The following is a 17,085-nucleotide window of genomic DNA, read 5'->3' as shown; positions in this document are numbered from 1 at the left end:
AGTGCAAAATTAATTCAATTAATAATTGGAAAAAATGTGTATAAGCAGGTGGCTGTGTGAGCACATTAAGGCGAATGAGCCAGTCAGTCTAGCGCGGGCCTGCATTAGAAGTTTGTTTTGTTTTAAAAAGTCTCTACGTAATACTAAATGGAATTGTGGAACTCTGACATCATCAGTGACAGTATAAAGCTTTTTGACGTAGCAGAAACTCTCAGTAGCTTCTTTGGATGTCTAGTAGTTCAGTACTTTCTGCGATTCAACAGTACAGTGATACAATGGCATTTTCAAAACTGATTAACCGTCTGAAGAAAGCGTTTGGTGTTAAGTGTGCGAACGAACAACCGTGTGAGCCACTCGAACCCACCGGCAGCACGACAGAGAATCACCGTCATCTGATGACCGATGACCCGGCCGTCGCTGCAGGAAAACAGGCAGGGAGACAGAAAAAGAGGAAACTCAAATTGTCTCCCATCTTCTTCGCCTGTTTTTCCAGAAGAAGAGCTACTGTTGTTGGTAAAATAGATTTATGAGCACTTTTAATTACTAAAGCATACTGTTAAACACACCAAACACATCACATAAGTGTTTAAAGATCAGAAATTAACATTACTGCAAGACATTTTAGAAAGAGTTTCTTAAAGCCACAGTTCACATAAACAAGACAATTCTGTCATAATTTACTCCTTAAACCTGTTTGAGGTGCTTTCAGCCATTGACTTCCACAGTATTTTGTGTTCCTACAATGAAGGTTAATGGCTGCTGATTTCAGGAATTTTCTTCAGAATTTGTAGTTTTGTGTAAAAAACAGAAAAAATAAGAATTATTTGTATTAGGATTTTTATTTCAGTGAGCTTTGCCTTTAGATATATAGTTTACTTGTTTGCAAATTCAATGCAGAAAACCCATGAAGATCATCAATAAAAACACATTGAGTAATGTTTCTGCAAATGAACTGTTCAAATATCTTATCAAAAAGAGTTGTAGAGTCATATTAATGATGTTCCTTCCTCTCTTTAGATCAGCTATGTGTGCAGGAGATCCACGAACTTCACGCAGAGCCCATCAGTAGCTCTAAATTCTTCTGCACTGCTGTGAGCAACCTGGAGCTGGAAGTTCTCCAACCTCCAGCTCTTGATGCTCCAGCAGACAAAGATTTGGACTTTAAGCCGGAAGTGAACAGCTTTGACTCTGCAGTGGTCATTGAGAACGACTCTGCAGAGCTTCACTTCCCAGAAGACATTGAATCCTCCCTCAGTGAGGACAGCCTGGAGCAAGAGCTTGATAGTCCTCCAAGTTCACCATCCGATGAGGACAATGAATCTCCAGTGAGCCAGCAGCTCATAACAGATGACATCTGTGACTCTGCCCTGGATGAAAACTGGAACCCTCCACCGGATCAGGTCTCACAAGAGGACTCTGCTGTGAAGTCTACAGCAGGTGATGGGACCTGCTTGGACAATAGTAAGTTTATTGCTGGAGTTCAGAACATTTGTTTAGGCTCATCAAACTTTGTAAAATTATACAGTTGAAGTCAAAATTATTCGCCCTCCTGTGATTTTTTATTAATATTTTTTAATTATTTCCCAAATGATGCAGAGCAATAAAGTTTAAGTATTCAGAACTTTAAGCTGAACACAGGTATCTTGAAAATATCCAGTAAATATGATGTACTGTCATCACGACAAAGATAAAAGACATCAGTTATTAGAAATGAGTTATTAAAACTATCATGTTCTGAAATCTGACAATAATTCTGACTTCAACTGTTTGTGTTTTTATTTGATTTATAATTTAATGACATTTTCTTCATTTTTAACAGATGACATCAGCTGCCGCTACAAACTCGGAAAGCAGCTTGGTGAAGGAGGTTTCGGCTCCGTGTATGAGGGGATTCGCATACAGGATGGTCTGCAGGTATTCATTTTTGTAGACTCAAATCCTCTGATGAAGTTCCCTGTTTAAAGAACATCATCAGAGCTTTCATTGTTTGGACATTTCTGCTGACGAATGAATCCTCTGTTCAGGATTTATGACTGAATGAAATGATCTCCGTGCACATGTTAATTGTTCGCTTGTTCCTTTAAACAGGTGGCAGTTAAATTTGTCCAGAAGACCCCAAATATGCAAGATGTCAGCTCTGTGAGTAGATTACACTTTCTGTTCGCTGTGTTCAGTTTATAAAGTCTTATATTTATTATAGACCACAGGCTGTGGTCAGAAACCCTTGTTTGAAAACCAACATTATTATTTTGTTTTCAGTCATGTGACCAGCCACTTCCTCTAGAGATCACCTTGGCAAACATGGCCAGCGGTGGCTCCAGGTGTCAGAATATTATTAAGCTTCTGGACTGGCAGGTCTTTGAAAACCATTATGTCATGGTGATGGAGCGGCCTAGTCCAAGCATGGACCTGGAGGCATTCCTTGAAGTCAGCGGAGGAGTCCTCAGTGAAAAAACAGCACATACCATCATGAGGCAAGCTGTTTATGCGGCCAACGTGTGCTGTTACCGCGGGGTGTTCCACCGGGATATTAAGCTTCAAAACCTGCTGGTGAACCCCGACACACTGGAAGTCAAGCTGATCGACTTCGGGTGTGGAGACTTCATGATGGAATCAGCCTACAGTATCTTCTCTGGTAGGTGTTTTGAATAGTGTGGTCAAAAGTATCGACTTCGGTACCAATCGATTCTGACATTTAACAAGTCAATTTGAGCGCTGTTAAACACCACTGATTGGCCATTGGTGTTCACATGCTCAGCAAATATGACTGTGATGAGTGTCGGTATCGATTGGTAGTTGATACTTTTGACAACACTAGTTATGAATGTGCATAAGCATTTTTAATATACGTATTGAAAGCTGGTTAATTAGCACAGCTGAAGCCCATCTGGTATATATATTCAACATGATGCTAAACTAAACGTCTCTCCTCCAGGCACAGAAGCGTACATCCCGCCAGAGTTTTATAAAAAAGGATGCTACCGGGCCAAACCAGCGACGGTCTATTCTCTTGGGGTTCTTCTGTTCACAATGCTCCATGGAGAATTCCCATCAGCGTATGACCTGTACTACCTCCAACATGACTGGTCCAAATTTACCCTCTCTCAAGGTGAGATGTTCATCAAAGAACAATTAAGTGAAACAGCTTAATAATAATAATAACAATAACCTCACCTCTCCATTTCTTCTTCACAGAATGCTGTGATATGATGAGGGCTTGTCTGCATGAGAATCCAGAGTGCAGAATTCCTCTAGAAGAGATGCCTTACCACGACTGGTCCATGCTGGAGTTCTGAGTCACATTAGCAGAATGTTTTGTATATTTGATTTTTGTACATGTCTGTAATAAAGATATATTTTATTGAACTCACTTGTGTTGTGGCTTATATTGTGATCTAGCCCCAGTGTTGTCAGATTGTGTGGATTTAAAATGGTTTTGTATGGGGTGACAAAAATGAGGTTTAAACAGCATCCAGTCCTTTCCAACACACACTGCAGTTGACACTGGCGTCATTACGGCGCACTTTTAGAAATACACTTTTTCAGAATGCTGTACAGCGCTGACCCAAAACCTAAACATATCAGTCACTGCGACATCAGCAAATCATCCATAAATATTCCAATGGTTTATTGTGAAATCAGAGCTGTTCAGAAAAATGTATTAAAATACAAACGTCGTAACATGAGAATGTGAGATTCAATACAAAACATCAGCATTTTCACAATAAGAGCACCCAGTTTTATTAAGGTCTTTGAGTGTCTGTTGCCATCATGACAATCCTAAACAAAATATTCAGTGATATTCCTTCAAATCAATACTGATAGTGTAGTTTGCGCAGACACACTGAGGATTATCCAGTGTACAGAAGTCTGAATCATCCACATTATTTCATACGCTTCCAGAAACACGTTTACTACACGAATGTCCAGCGTTTGCTAAAACTGTTCAACTCTTTAGATGATTCCTTTCTTACAACATCTCCAACTATGACAGCTTCTCATTACTCACCATTTCTTAATCTTACTAAATACTTGACTTGATGTCACTCTGTGGACTCTGGGGTCATGTGCAGCATGAGCAGGTCGGCCCCCCGTCGGACCAACACATTTAAGCTTTCGCTGGTCCTCACAGCATTATATATCTCCTCCGACGTGTTCACCTTTACCCCATTGATCTCAATAATAACATCTCCTGGCTTCATTCCGGCTCTGCAAAACAGAAAACAGGAAATGACATCATCAAAGGATGCCTTAATCAACAGCTCATAACATCATGTTCAGAGAGCAGCACACCTGTTGCCTGGAGATCCTGCAATCACACGGTGGATGAGAACTCCATGAGAAACATCAGGGAAGGACGGGTCTCGCATCCTTAGCTCTTCGATTATACTGAGGAGGGGAAAAAGAGAATTTAAAGATAATAAAAGACTCACTTCAGTGCAAAGTTTACGGTTTAAGGATTGATTGATAAATAGATAAGATAGATAGATTCATAGATAGATTGATTGATTAATTGATAGTTTAATAGACAGATCAGCAAAACAATCAATATTACATTTGCTTCAACCAAAAACACTTCAATGTCTGCGGTTTAATTACTCTTGCTAATAACATAGTAAAAACATCTGAAAAGCATTATTCCCATAATACATTTGTTTTTCAGTTGTTTTTTTCTGTCACTGCAACACAGAAAGGCACTTACCAAATCCATAGAGACAGGACAATCAACGCGAACTGGAACTGCATCTTTTTTTAAAAGAAGACGATGAGCAAATCTGGATTTCACCATTTCCAGATGCGAAAAGCTCTCGGGTAAAAATGTTCCTCACAAACATTTTTGTTGCGTGTTAGAAGACCACTGTAGTCCACAAATGTGGGTCCTTTCTCACTGCGGGAGAATGAAAACAAAACCTTTGTTGTGGCACGTTTATAAACAACACTGACGACCCATGTCTCCGAACAATTCTTCTTCTTCCACTTGTTTTATTTACGGTTAGCAACACAACGTCGCGTCTCTCTGAATACTGTAACAGGTAGTTTTTGAAGCTATCATGTATATCAATAAAGTTGCACCTCATTCACAATAGAGAGCGCACTGATTAGTTCGTCTTTCTCTTGAATTAATGATGAAAGCTCAAAGACGTCACATTGTACCCGCCGGTACAGACAGCCAGTCTCCATGCTGGAATTTACACAAGGAGCTCATGGCCTTGACGTAGCTTCAAAATTTCTTTTCAAACCGGAAGAACGAATTTGTTCGAAATAACGCAAAAACAACCAATTTTCACTTTTATTGTGAAATATATGTATCCTAATAGTGTTTTTAGCAGCGTGGGACATATATATGACTGTAAACATCTCAAAAATGTGTTTTGGTGTTTTTGGACCCTTTAAACCAAAAGGCAGAAGCAGTTTTTTGAGTAAATGTCAGCGACTCACCAGGTTTATGAGAGGCCCTCCTGAATTTCCAAACTGTAAAGCAGAATTGTGATTGAGTGATGGAATGCAATTCATTAAATGATGACATACATTTTTTTTTGCATGCAACACCACCCAGTTTCCAGTGCTCTTACATCTATGGTAGCGTCCGTCTGGATGTAGTCCATGTTGGAGTTGGAGAGACCCAGTTCTTTACTGCCTCTCTGAGCAGAGCTGACGATTCCAGATGTGATGGTGTTTTTAAGAGAAAAGGGGCTCCCCATGGCAACCCCAAATTCACCTTGACGCACATCAGATGACTTGCCAAGACGCAACGTTGGTAAAGGATTCTGGGACAAGACAGAGAACACAATGACACTATGTCAGACTATATGGCCATGTACTAGAACTGTGGTAAAAGAAAACAGTCAAAAATCAATTGCAAAAATGGCGTTCCAAACATTAAAGCCTCCTCTGTTACTGTTCGTTTACCTAAAATTGTTGACTATAATATTCTGTAGTTGCTGTAATATTACTGCGTTTAAAAATCTGAGGATACAAAACCAAATGTCACTAAGGTTATCACAATTTCGAGTTTATTTCCATATTTGTATGCGGCGGTTCCTCCTGAAATATTACAGCGTGTATGTAGCCTAAATACAGTATAATCAGATTAATGGGTTAACACCAGGGCTTGACATTAACACCCACCAACCGCAGGTAGACTTTAGCTGTGGCGGATTAGACAGCCACTCCCACTAGTCACTTTGGCTGGTCGAAAATCATTTTTAAATTGTATTTTTTTTAAAAGTAGGGTTCGACAATAAGGATGAACCTCTATAAATGAGAAGCAGCTCGACTGACAAAAACAACTGTGTTCACGCAAGCAAAAGAAAGCAGATGAATACAGAATGTTAAGTGATGCGCGCAATTTTTTAAAAGCGTGCACGATCCCATTTCCTTGCGTGAAGCAACCTTGACTGGAAACACAATGCTGCTATCGGTTCTGTTTGAAATAGACTTCACAAAAAGCGATACACATCCACCATTTTCAAGAGCTCGAGATTTAAAAAAAGAAGGTATTTTATGTATGCAGCAGCAGTTGCAGCTTCAGCTTTAAACAATCTTTGAACAGATTATTAATGGGCCTAACGTTAACTGTGTGCGTTTGATCATCCTTTTATTATTGCACACGGTATGTTTTTCACCTGCTTTCTTTTTGTTAATATGGTTTAATTATCATTCTTTTCAGTAACATTGATTTAATAGATTAAATTTAATGTATAGTTAACTGCTGATCTGAGACCTTGGTCTTGGAGCTAGGACAGACTACTTTTCATAGTTTTAGACAGGCTACATGACAATAATTGTTAGTTTAGTTTTATTTAATAAAAAGTGTTTGCATATTATAACATATATTTCGCTAGTTTTTGAAATTTTAAAATTATTTAACATTTTTGGCTAAGAAATACTTATTAATTAATTTATTTATTTATTTTCCAGTGTGGTCAGAGAAAAAATTGGTACAACCTTAATGTTGAGCCCTGAAATAACTACAAAGCAACACCATGAAACCACTACCACTCATGCTCATTGAGCAATGTCATACACAACACATCTAAATCAAGTAATTTTGCAAATATATTTTCCCAACAACAAAAGTGAAAATGGCGAGTGGCTAGTAAAGTTGAAAAACTACTAGCCATATAGGCTGGTGATCAAAAAAGTTAATGTAGAGCCATTAAAAACATTGAAAATCATATTGACCTCACACTTTTAATGTACTAACAGTGACACAATTTTGATTCTATAGGTTCAATTCTTAAGTGAACAAAGTTCAAAAAGAAATTACTCATTTGATAAAGACCTTTTACTAAAAATGTAAATTAATAAAATAAAATGAGTCCTTGTTCTTACCATATTAAACTATGACTCAATAAAAATAATGATGCACCGATACCATCTTTTTGGAACTGATTCGATTTCGATCCCAAAATTCTGAGTATCGACCAATACAGATCCGATCCTGATACTGTGCCATTTTTTAAAGCATAATACAGTTTCTATGGTGATGTGGTCCAGCTTATGTTTCCTTTTTTAATAGTAAGATTTTTCTTTGAACTCTGCAACAGGCTACCACTATTGACCCTAATCAAAACACAAACTGGTCTGTTAAATAAACTATTGATATAAATAAAATTACAGTCAAATATTCACAGTTTTCAAAGCAGCCGGTACTAGGCTAAATAATTTTCTGTTAATGAAAATCTATATTGTGATTGTCAGTTTCACTTTTATTAATTTAATCAACAACTTTGACCACAATGAGCCAGGCTTACAAACTACCCTAAAAGTATTCCCCTCGAAAGAATAAACTCAGTCGGAAGGATGAGAAAACAGAAACTTTTAATGTTAAAGAATAATTTTACAGAGCGGCACACGTCACATCAGCCGGTGTGTGAATGAAGTGCTTGATGCATCACTGCCCTGTGTGCCCGTCCGCTACGCCACTGACCGTCCAACAGATGGCCTACAGTACATTAGTTCTTCATTTTACAAAACGCAAAAGCACCCCTTGTCCCTCCTCGCTTCCTGTAGTTGCCGCTCTGACAGCGCGCTGCGCGGGTTTGTGTTTCGCGGGAGCAGGCGGATGACAATAACATCATATTATTTACTTCTTCCACGGGTACATTACTGTCATCATTTCAACTGAAAAATGAGTTTATGGGTGGACAAATACCGACCGACGTCCTTGGCTAAACTGGACTACCACAAGGAGCAAGCTAACCAGCTCAAAAATCTGGTAAAACGACAGACACTGTCAGGATGTTGGTTGTGTTTAACGTTTACATTTATGCCAGACCAAAATCAAATTAAATAACTGTTTTTATTGTTATTTTGACAACGTGTGAATCATTATACAATATGTCTTGTTGAAGAAGGTTGTTAAAATTTCTAACGTTTGCAACTCTATCAGCATATAAACTTAGCTGAAACCGTGACAACTTGTGTACTTCACATGCTGAATTAATAATGCTAACAAAACGTGTAAGGAGATAATAAGCTCTTATTGTTGAATTTTTCTAGGTTCAGTGTGGCGATTTTCCTCATTTGTTGGTTTATGGACCCTCTGGAGCTGGCAAGAAAACTCGGATCATGTGTTTGCTTCGAGAGCTTTATGGAGCCGGGGTGGAGAAACTCAGGATTGAACATCAGTCTATCACGGTATTTTTAAGAAAGAAAGCTGCTTAAAGGGATAGTTCACCCAACAATGAACATTTCCTTACCATTTACATAAACTCATTTGGTTCTAAACTTGAACGTCTTTCACAAAACACAAAATAAGATATTTTGAAGAATGTTGTGGAAAAAGCAGCCATTGACCTTCATATTAGGGCTGCACTATATTGAAAAAATCTGATAGTTATGTTTTATTTTACTGCGAAAAATATTGTAATACAGTTTCACAAGATTGTTTGAATTGCACTATTTGATTTTTGGATGTCTAACAGTATTCAATGCAAAAAATTGAATAATCCTAATGCAAAAAATGCTTTTAAAATATCAAGTAAAATATTATTTTGTTTTCACCTAGTTTTTCCTTCAAACAAGCAAAAATATCTGCCAATGGTGAAAGTAAAATTTTCTTTTTTCTTTGAAATGTAGATATTTGGACTAGAAACAAGACAAAAGTTCTAAGAAAAACTTTTTTTGTTGTATAAATTTCGTATAATTGATTAAATACTATAACCAGTGGTCACCAAACTTGTTCCTGGAGGGCCGGTGTCCTGGAGATTTTAGCTCCAACCCTAATCAAACACACCTGAACAAGCTAATCAAGGTCTTACTAGGTATACTTCAACCATCCAGGCAGGTGTGTTGAGGCAAGTTGGTGCTAAACCCTGCAGGGACACCGGCCCTCCAGGAAGGAGATTGGTGACCCCTGCTCTAAACTCTTGAAATGTTCAGTCACAGGCCTTAAAATACATGCAAATGATAAACCTCCACTTTATCATAGTTAAACTAAGCAGTGAATCTACAAATCACATGTGTTCTGTAGCTCCTGGTCAACTATAATCCAGACTCAGCATTGCATATCTTGCAATGTGACTATGTACAAATTGCATTATCAATGCTGAAATTATATACAGGGCAGCCCTACTTCATATGAACAAAAACATACTATGGAAGGTCAAATGCTGATTTTTCCTGCAACGTTTTTTTAGTATATCTTGGTGTTCAACAGAAGAAACAAACTAAAACAGGTTGATTTCATTTTGGGGTGAAGTTATAAGTCTAATTATGCAATATAGTAATATACCATTTGTCTCCCGTAGACTCCATCAAAAAAGAAGCTTGAAATCAACACTATTGCCAGCAACTACCATCTAGAGGTGAATCCAAGGTAATGAAGATTATTCTTGTGTACATTAGTAACAATGTACTATAAAGGGAGGTTTTCTTTTATAAGGTTTCTTTAGACTACAAGGTTGATAGATTTTCAGTCAACAGCTGCAGTTGTGTAAAGAGATAAAATGCATAAATGAGCCCATACGTATTGAAAGATGGTGTAGTGTAAATGCCTCCAGTATGTTTCCTCGGGCCTGTTTTCATATAAGGTATGTTTACATGACAACACTGTACCTAAAAAACTGTACCAAAGACAATTTGTCAAAAAAATATGTACAGATGCCATTTATACATATTAGTAGTTGTAATTTTGTAAAGATATACATGGCTGCATACATATGGTCCTGTAGATCAGGGGTTTCCAAACTTTTCAGCCTGCTACCCCCAAACTAGCAATGCCAGTGAGGTGGTTCTAGTTATATAATCCTTGCACACACATCAATAGGCCTAAGTCTATTCAACGTTTAATTTTGGAGAACGCCACTTGGAGACCGTCGTTCATGTCCAGATGTTGCCTGTGTTCATTTTTAATGTACGCGAGTACAGTAAAGGTGTCGGAAAGTTTGACCCAGTGACATAAAGTCAATGTGCTGCAACTGACACTATTGCTGTGTCTTTAAAATATTGTAATCACCCCAGGGGTCGCCAAAAAAAAAAAAAAGGAAATCGAAAGGCTGATGGCTTTTTATTTGCATGTTGTTTTTTTAATGTTTATTATTTTAATGTTAACAGTGTAACTATTAACTACTTTTTGTTCTTCTGTAGGTTATGAATAAAATATGGTGATTTAAATAGTTTAATAAAATGAATTAGATTTTTGGACATCGCCATGCGACCCCTCCTCATTGTCTTGCGACCCCCACTTTGGGAACCACTGCTGTAGACCACAGGTTCCCAAACTTTTCAGCCTGGAACCCCCAAAATAACAATGCCAGTGACTCGCGACCCCCACACTCCTCTTAGGTGGTTATAAATATACAAACCTTGGACCTAAAGACACACACCAATAGACATTTTTCGTAGAATGCAAAATTACCTATTTTGCTTAGCGTGTATGCCTAAGAAGGATGTTTGATGCGTATAAACAGTAACTTTCGGACAGTTTTGATATGATAGTTTTAATATATTTTACTTGTTTTTAACATCTTTTAACTAACGCCAAAGAGCTTAGAATGACCAAGAGGCGACACTCAATAGAACGTTCCATTGCAACAGCAGCGCCCAGCAACAGCCCTGGATTCCAGCATTTTGTAGTGAAAGTGATCGGCCGTCCATTGAATCTCATTACTTTTGCGATGGCAAGCAGTTACTTTGTTTTTTATTTATTTATATAAAAAGCGTATTAAAGCTGAGATACAACCTGAAAGACGACAATATAACACTTATTATCACAATCATCAGCACTTTTAATAGGTTATTTTACAGACTTATAATATGCTGTTGTTCTATTGGAGTTTTCATTCCAAAATGGCCGCCGCACCTTCAAGTGGCTGTTTCCCAAATTACACTAGAGTGTCGCCTCTTGGTCATTCTAAGCTCTTTGCTAACGCTGCTGTGTTTGAGCTAGCAGAACTGTTGCTATGACAACAACTCTCAAGTCAGTTTTGAAGAACGAAACGATCTTGGATCATGTCAAATCGTCAATAACCAAATCCAGCTAACTGAGTAATCCACTTACGAAGAACGGACCCGTGGACTGGTTATTTAAATAATGTGATCTAAAAGGAAAGAAAAACAACATTTTGCAAGTCATTTACCCTTACCACCCTTACCGTCAGATGGTATCTTGTGCCATTTAAATGAAGCCTCATCACTGCTAAAGTGATCATTTTCTCTTTTTTTTTAAGCATATAACCAACTCAAACAAATGTAATTCACCAAAATATTTGACAGACGTAGCCTATTCTGTCCCACTAACACTGATTGAAAGACTGGCACAAAGTGAATATAAAGTGGCTTTTTTAATGCAATACTATGATAAATACAACACAAAACAAACTAAATGAAACAAACGGCTCCCGATTAGAATCAACATGCAAATCAGCCAGCAGAGTATCAGTAACTTACTTTTAGTTTTTTTGGAAATTGCATGGCTTCATTACATACCTGTTAAGTTTCATGCCAGTAATATGGTTTGCTCTTTAATGCAGTGATCTATTGCGTGTGTGTTTGTGTGTGTGCACTGAAGAGCTGCTGAGTTCAGAACAGCTGACAAGTCGAGAACACTGACGCTGAAATACAGCTTATATGACAGCAGACACTAAAGGTGGAGAAGGATTTTCTCTTGTGCTTAAACCGCATTTGACAGAAGAATATCGGCTTTAACACACACCTTTAAAAATACACATTGTGGATCACAAAAACACTCTGTAAGCCACACAAAACAGTGTTGTCAACCATTTTCGGATCAAGATTTACCTGTTGTCAATGCTGTAAATGGAAGTTCTAAGCATCCTACCGGAAACGCTGGTCACTATGGTGCCCTTCTAGCAGCAACAAAGAAAAGGGTTCATAGGCCCAAGTCTATTCTTGGTGTAATTTTGAAACCGCTACTAGTAGACCATCTTCCAAAGTTGTCGGGTTCCTGGACATGTCGGACTTTTAGGAAATGAGCGAGCTGATGCAGCTGCTAAAGATGCTTTGAAGCAAGTAGTGAACAAATGCCAAATTCCTCCGTCAGAGATGAAACCTTTTATCAACGCTTACATTTTAAACAAGTGGCAAAAGGAATGGGATGCATTAGAAAACAATAAACTACATGAAATCCAACCTGAAATTTCACACAGAATTTTAAGACATTTTAAGAATCGATTTGATCAAGTAGTTTTTACCAGATGTCGTATTGGGCATACGAGAATTACACATGGTTTTTTGCTCCAAGGTGAAAACCCTACTCAGTGTTTGTGCTGCAAAACTCCTCTTACTATAAAACTTATTTTACTGGACTGTCCTGCTTTTACTGATTCCAGAAGGACTTTTTATGAAATGAACTCTTTTAAGGACATTTTTGACAAAGTGAAACCAGAAAAGATTTTAGAATTTTTATCATGTATTAACACAAAAAATCTTATTAAATTTATGTTTTATTTTGTTTGTTAATTTTTAAATTGTATATTTATTGTTGAAAGATTCCTGCCATGAAGATAGCCTTGGTTGCTGACATGGCACTAAATAAAAAATACATTACATTACATCCAAAGTTGTCAAAGTTTAACCTGGTGCCTTAAAATGAATCTGCTGCATCTCACACTATTGCTGTGTCTTTAATATAAATGTAAACACCCCAGGGGTCACAATCCAATTTAAAAAAAAGGTTTATAAAAATGGACTATTATTGTCTTTTGTAGGCTGTGAATAAAAAATGGTAATTCTAATAGTTTAACTAAATGAATTAAATTTTTGGAAATCACCAAGCGCCTCCCCAGGTGAGTAGCGACCCCCACTTTGGGTACCACTGATGAAGATGATATTATTATTTGACTATATTCTTCTCATTTGAAATGTATTTTCAAAGCTCTTAACATTTACAAGTCCCCCATATAATGAGAGGGTGCTCGCTGCAGAGCCATTTGAGGAGAGCTGAGCTCCAGCGAGCTACACCAACCCCACCCCTAACCCTACCCCCAGTGACATCACTCGTAGAAGAAGTGCAAAAAAGGTGGAGCTCAAGCTCATGCTCCCCCTCGCTGGAGCTCAGCTCTCCTCAAATGGCTCTGCAGCGAGCACCACTTGCATATAATAGGTGTTAAATGTAAATAAACAGAAATTAAATATTTCCTGTTTTTAATTTCTATGTGTTATCTGACTCTTCACATCTTATGTGTTTTTTTTCCTCAGTGATGCCGGGAACAGTGACCGCGTGGTCATTCAGGAGCTGATAAAAACAGTCGCACAGTCTCAGCAGATTCAGTCCAGCGCTCAGAGGGAGTTCAAAGGTTTGGCTTTCTTCTTTCATTAAGTTAGATCATTTATCTGAATACACTGAATAACTAAGCTGTTTTCCTCATCTATTCACAGTGGTGCTGCTCACGGAGGTGGACCGCCTCACTAAAGATGCCCAGCATGCCTTGCGCCGTACGATGGAGAAGTACATGGCCACTTGTCGACTGATCCTCTGCTGTAACTCCACGTCAAAAGTAATCGCCCCCATCAGGAGCAGGTGTCTGGCTGTGAGGGTCCCTCTGCCAAGTGTGGAAGAGGTGAGGGTGCAGCGAGGCCATGTGCCCACTCAAATATTTTTTTTGGCTAGGCCTGGGCCCTGTTGAGGCACTGCGATTAGCTAAACCCATGGTGAACACAATTCGCCACGTATTGGCTGCATGATATTGGAAAAAAAAAAGATTGAGATGTTTTGTTTTTCAATATATATTGCGATGTGAACTTCATCCAATGATTTGCATGGCAAAATTTGAAAAGAATTCATCATTTTATATAGATCGGGATGATTTTGTAGGACCGACAATCTGCATAAAATCAAGCAGAAAGTGTTTTATGATGTTCTAGAATGAGTCTAACTGTATTCAGGTACAGAAATTAAACGATCAAATATAAATAAATAACATTGCATAGTATTCATTGTATAAAAAATAAACTATCTTTGTTAAAATGTTATAATTTCTTATACACATACACTTCAAATCTCACAGTCATAGACTTTAACAACCAAAGCAATCAAATTTCACTTTATAAGGTTAAACTTCACAATGTGTAATCCCACTTAAATTTCCTAGTGGATGAATAAACAGAACTGACATTGCAGATTCTGTGATGTGATTAATGTGGATTTGCACGTTGCGATATCACTGCTGAAACAATATATTGTGGAGTCAATGTTTATAGTGATGTAGTTTTATATTCATCAGGTAAACATGAATAATCAGAGAACATATTCACTTTGTGTTGTTGTACAAGTAGAATGAGACAAACGTTAATCAGAACAAAAACAGCAAGCTGAAGCCTTTAGTGTGAAAAAGACACTTCACGCCACTGCTGTTTTTAATAGCATACCAGCTTTTATATTTTAAGAAATGAATACTTTGTATTAGGTCGGCACGATATTGAAAAAATATGGCATTGCGATATGTTGTTTTGCTGCAATATATATTTCGAAATGAATATATTAAGTGAAATAAACAGTGCTTCTAATTTCAGGCACAGAAATTTAACAACCAAACATAAAATAACATGGCCATCATTGCATGCATATATATATATATATATATATATATATATATATATATATATATATATATATATATTTAGTAATATTTTTATTTTTTAATATTTAATAAATAATCTTATCATGTGATTAGATTATTGAGGATATACACATTGCGATGTCGATGCTTAAATGATTCAGCCCTACTTTTATATTCAGCATTCAATTTATTAAAATTGTTGGCCTAGTCATATTTCATAAAAGGCATTCATTTATTTCGTTTTTAAATTGGTGTTGTTTTTATATGTTTAATTTTACTGTACAACCCATTAATTGTTGACCCTTTTGCTAAATTTTCTAATAAACTATTTTTTTCTACATCTGAAGAACTTATCTTGACAAATTTGACAAATATATAATATGCATATATCACCAATAATTTCGGTGTGAAAACCAAATGTAAGGTGAAAATTAATTTGTTTAAAAAGGCACATTACAAATGGAATGCATTATTATTATTATACATATAAACTAAAGTTTATTGACCAAATAAGTATTGTAGAATTTCTGAAGCATTATGCGCTGCTGAATAATCAGATGTGCCGTCGCGTATATTACGAGGGCAAAATTATTATCTCTTCCTGCGCATTATTTTTTTTTTCAAATGTCTCTTAAGTGATATTTAATGCATTAAGGACATTTTCAAAATGTTTCCTATCTTTTTTTTTCTGGAGAAAGTCTTATTTGTTTTATTTCGACTAGAATGAAAGCAATTTTTTAAAACCATAGTAAGGTCAATATAATTTGCTACCTTAAGCAATATTTTTTACAGATTGTCTAGAGAACAAACCACTATTACACAATGACTTGCCTTATTACCCTAACTTGCTTAATTAATCTAGTTAATCCTTAAAATTTCACTTTAAGCTGAATACTATAATCTTTCTTATATCTAGAGATCAGTAATTAGAAATGAGTTTTATTATTAGTAAAATCTCTGTTAAACAAATTGGGGAAAAATAAAAAACAATTTAATAGGAGGGCTAATAATTCTGACATCAACTGCTCATACATATATATTTATATTAGACCAGCATCATAAATTCATCATCTGAAAACAATCCAACCTTCATCCTCTCAGGTGTGCAGTGTCCTGTCAGGCGTGTGCAGGAAGGAGGGTCTGCTGCTTCCTCCAGAACTGGCCAAACAAATCGCAGAGAAATCTGGCCGTAACCTCCGTAAGGCCCTGCTGATGTGCGAGGCCTGCAGAGTTCAACAGTAAGAGACTTTAACTTCTACAAAAACAATTAAGAATGAATTTTCAGCCTCAGATTGAAAGTAACTCACCTGAAGAGTACGCCAAACACATACAATGCTTGTAATCTGTTCCCAAATGTGCTTCCTGCAGGTATCCCTTCTCTCCAGACCAGGACATCCCAGAGACAGACTGGGAGGTTTACCTCAGAGAGACCGCTAATGCTATAGTTAGCCAGCAAAGCCCTCAGAGGTCTGAACATTCATATATATCCAGAGAATCCATTCAAGAGAGAATAGCGATGCTTTTTTTTTTTTTTAACCACAGCTTTATTTATTTGCATATACTGGAGACTAAATTAATTCATATTTGCAGGCTTTTGGAAGTTCGTGCACGATTGTATGAACTTCTAACTCACTGCATCCCACCAGAAGTCATCATGAAGGTAGAGCTGCTTGATTTTATTATAAAGAAATTATTGGCACTTTAACTTGAGCGTTAAATAAAATGTGCATTGTGTTCTAGGGTCTGGTGACTGAGTTGTTGAGTAACTGTGATGGACACCTGAAGGCTGAAGTGGCTCAGATGGCGGCCTACTATGAACACAGACTGCAGCTGGGCAACAAAGCCATCTACCACCTGGAGGCCTTCGTCGCAAAATTCATGGCCATCTACAAGAAGTTTATGGAAGATGGGCTTGACAACTTTATGTTCTAAGGAAATGTAAATGAGAGATTATATTACTGTTTTTCATAATAAAAGACATCTACAAATGTTTGTGACCGGTTGTTGTGACTGGGAATGTCGTTAAAGGGGTACAGAATTCTGGATATGTGTGAAATAA

General features: G+C 37.2%; 3 protein-coding genes across 3 annotated transcripts; 2 read left to right on the top strand and 1 right to left on the bottom strand.

The window, feature by feature from the left end:
- Positions 1-145: 145 nt before the first annotated feature.
- On the top strand, positions 146-3,398 carry LOC141376424 (serine/threonine-protein kinase pim-2-like). Its single transcript, XM_073915020.1, has 7 exons — positions 146-513; positions 1,018-1,461; positions 1,820-1,914; positions 2,089-2,139; positions 2,260-2,635; positions 2,936-3,109; positions 3,196-3,398. Exons 1-7 carry the CDS (start codon positions 228-230, stop codon positions 3,294-3,296), a joined length of 1,527 nt encoding a protein of 508 aa, XP_073771121.1. The 5' UTR covers positions 146-227; the 3' UTR covers positions 3,297-3,398.
- Positions 3,399-3,605: 207 nt separating this feature from the next.
- On the bottom strand, positions 3,606-5,703 carry LOC141376422 (serine protease HTRA2, mitochondrial-like). The gene is made up of 5 exons (XM_073915019.1): positions 5,574-5,703; positions 5,440-5,472; positions 4,703-4,888; positions 4,294-4,389; positions 3,606-4,209 (listed from the first exon to the last, which is right to left on the bottom strand). The coding sequence occupies exons 3-5, from the start codon at positions 4,744-4,746 to the stop codon at positions 4,044-4,046; spliced, it is 306 nt and encodes a 101-aa protein (XP_073771120.1). The 5' UTR covers positions 4,747-4,888; positions 5,440-5,472; positions 5,574-5,703; the 3' UTR covers positions 3,606-4,043.
- Positions 5,704-8,010: 2,307 nt separating this feature from the next.
- rfc3 (replication factor C (activator 1) 3) lies at positions 8,011-17,014 on the top strand. Its single transcript, NM_201457.1, is given in 9 exon segments — positions 8,011-8,221; positions 8,506-8,643; positions 9,756-9,823; positions 13,666-13,763; positions 13,846-14,027; positions 16,128-16,264; positions 16,395-16,493; positions 16,617-16,686; positions 16,767-17,014. Coding segments are annotated over 9 exon segments (1,071 nt in total). The 5' UTR covers positions 8,011-8,134; the 3' UTR covers positions 16,959-17,014.
- Positions 17,015-17,085: the final 71 nt, after the last annotated feature.

The sequence above is a fragment of the Danio rerio genome, chromosome 10 (genome assembly GCF_049306965.1).
Source record: "Danio rerio strain Tuebingen ecotype United States chromosome 10, GRCz12tu, whole genome shotgun sequence".
NCBI classification, from domain to species: Eukaryota; Metazoa; Chordata; class Actinopteri; order Cypriniformes; family Danionidae; genus Danio; species Danio rerio.
This window is presented reverse-complemented; position numbering and strand designations above follow the sequence as displayed.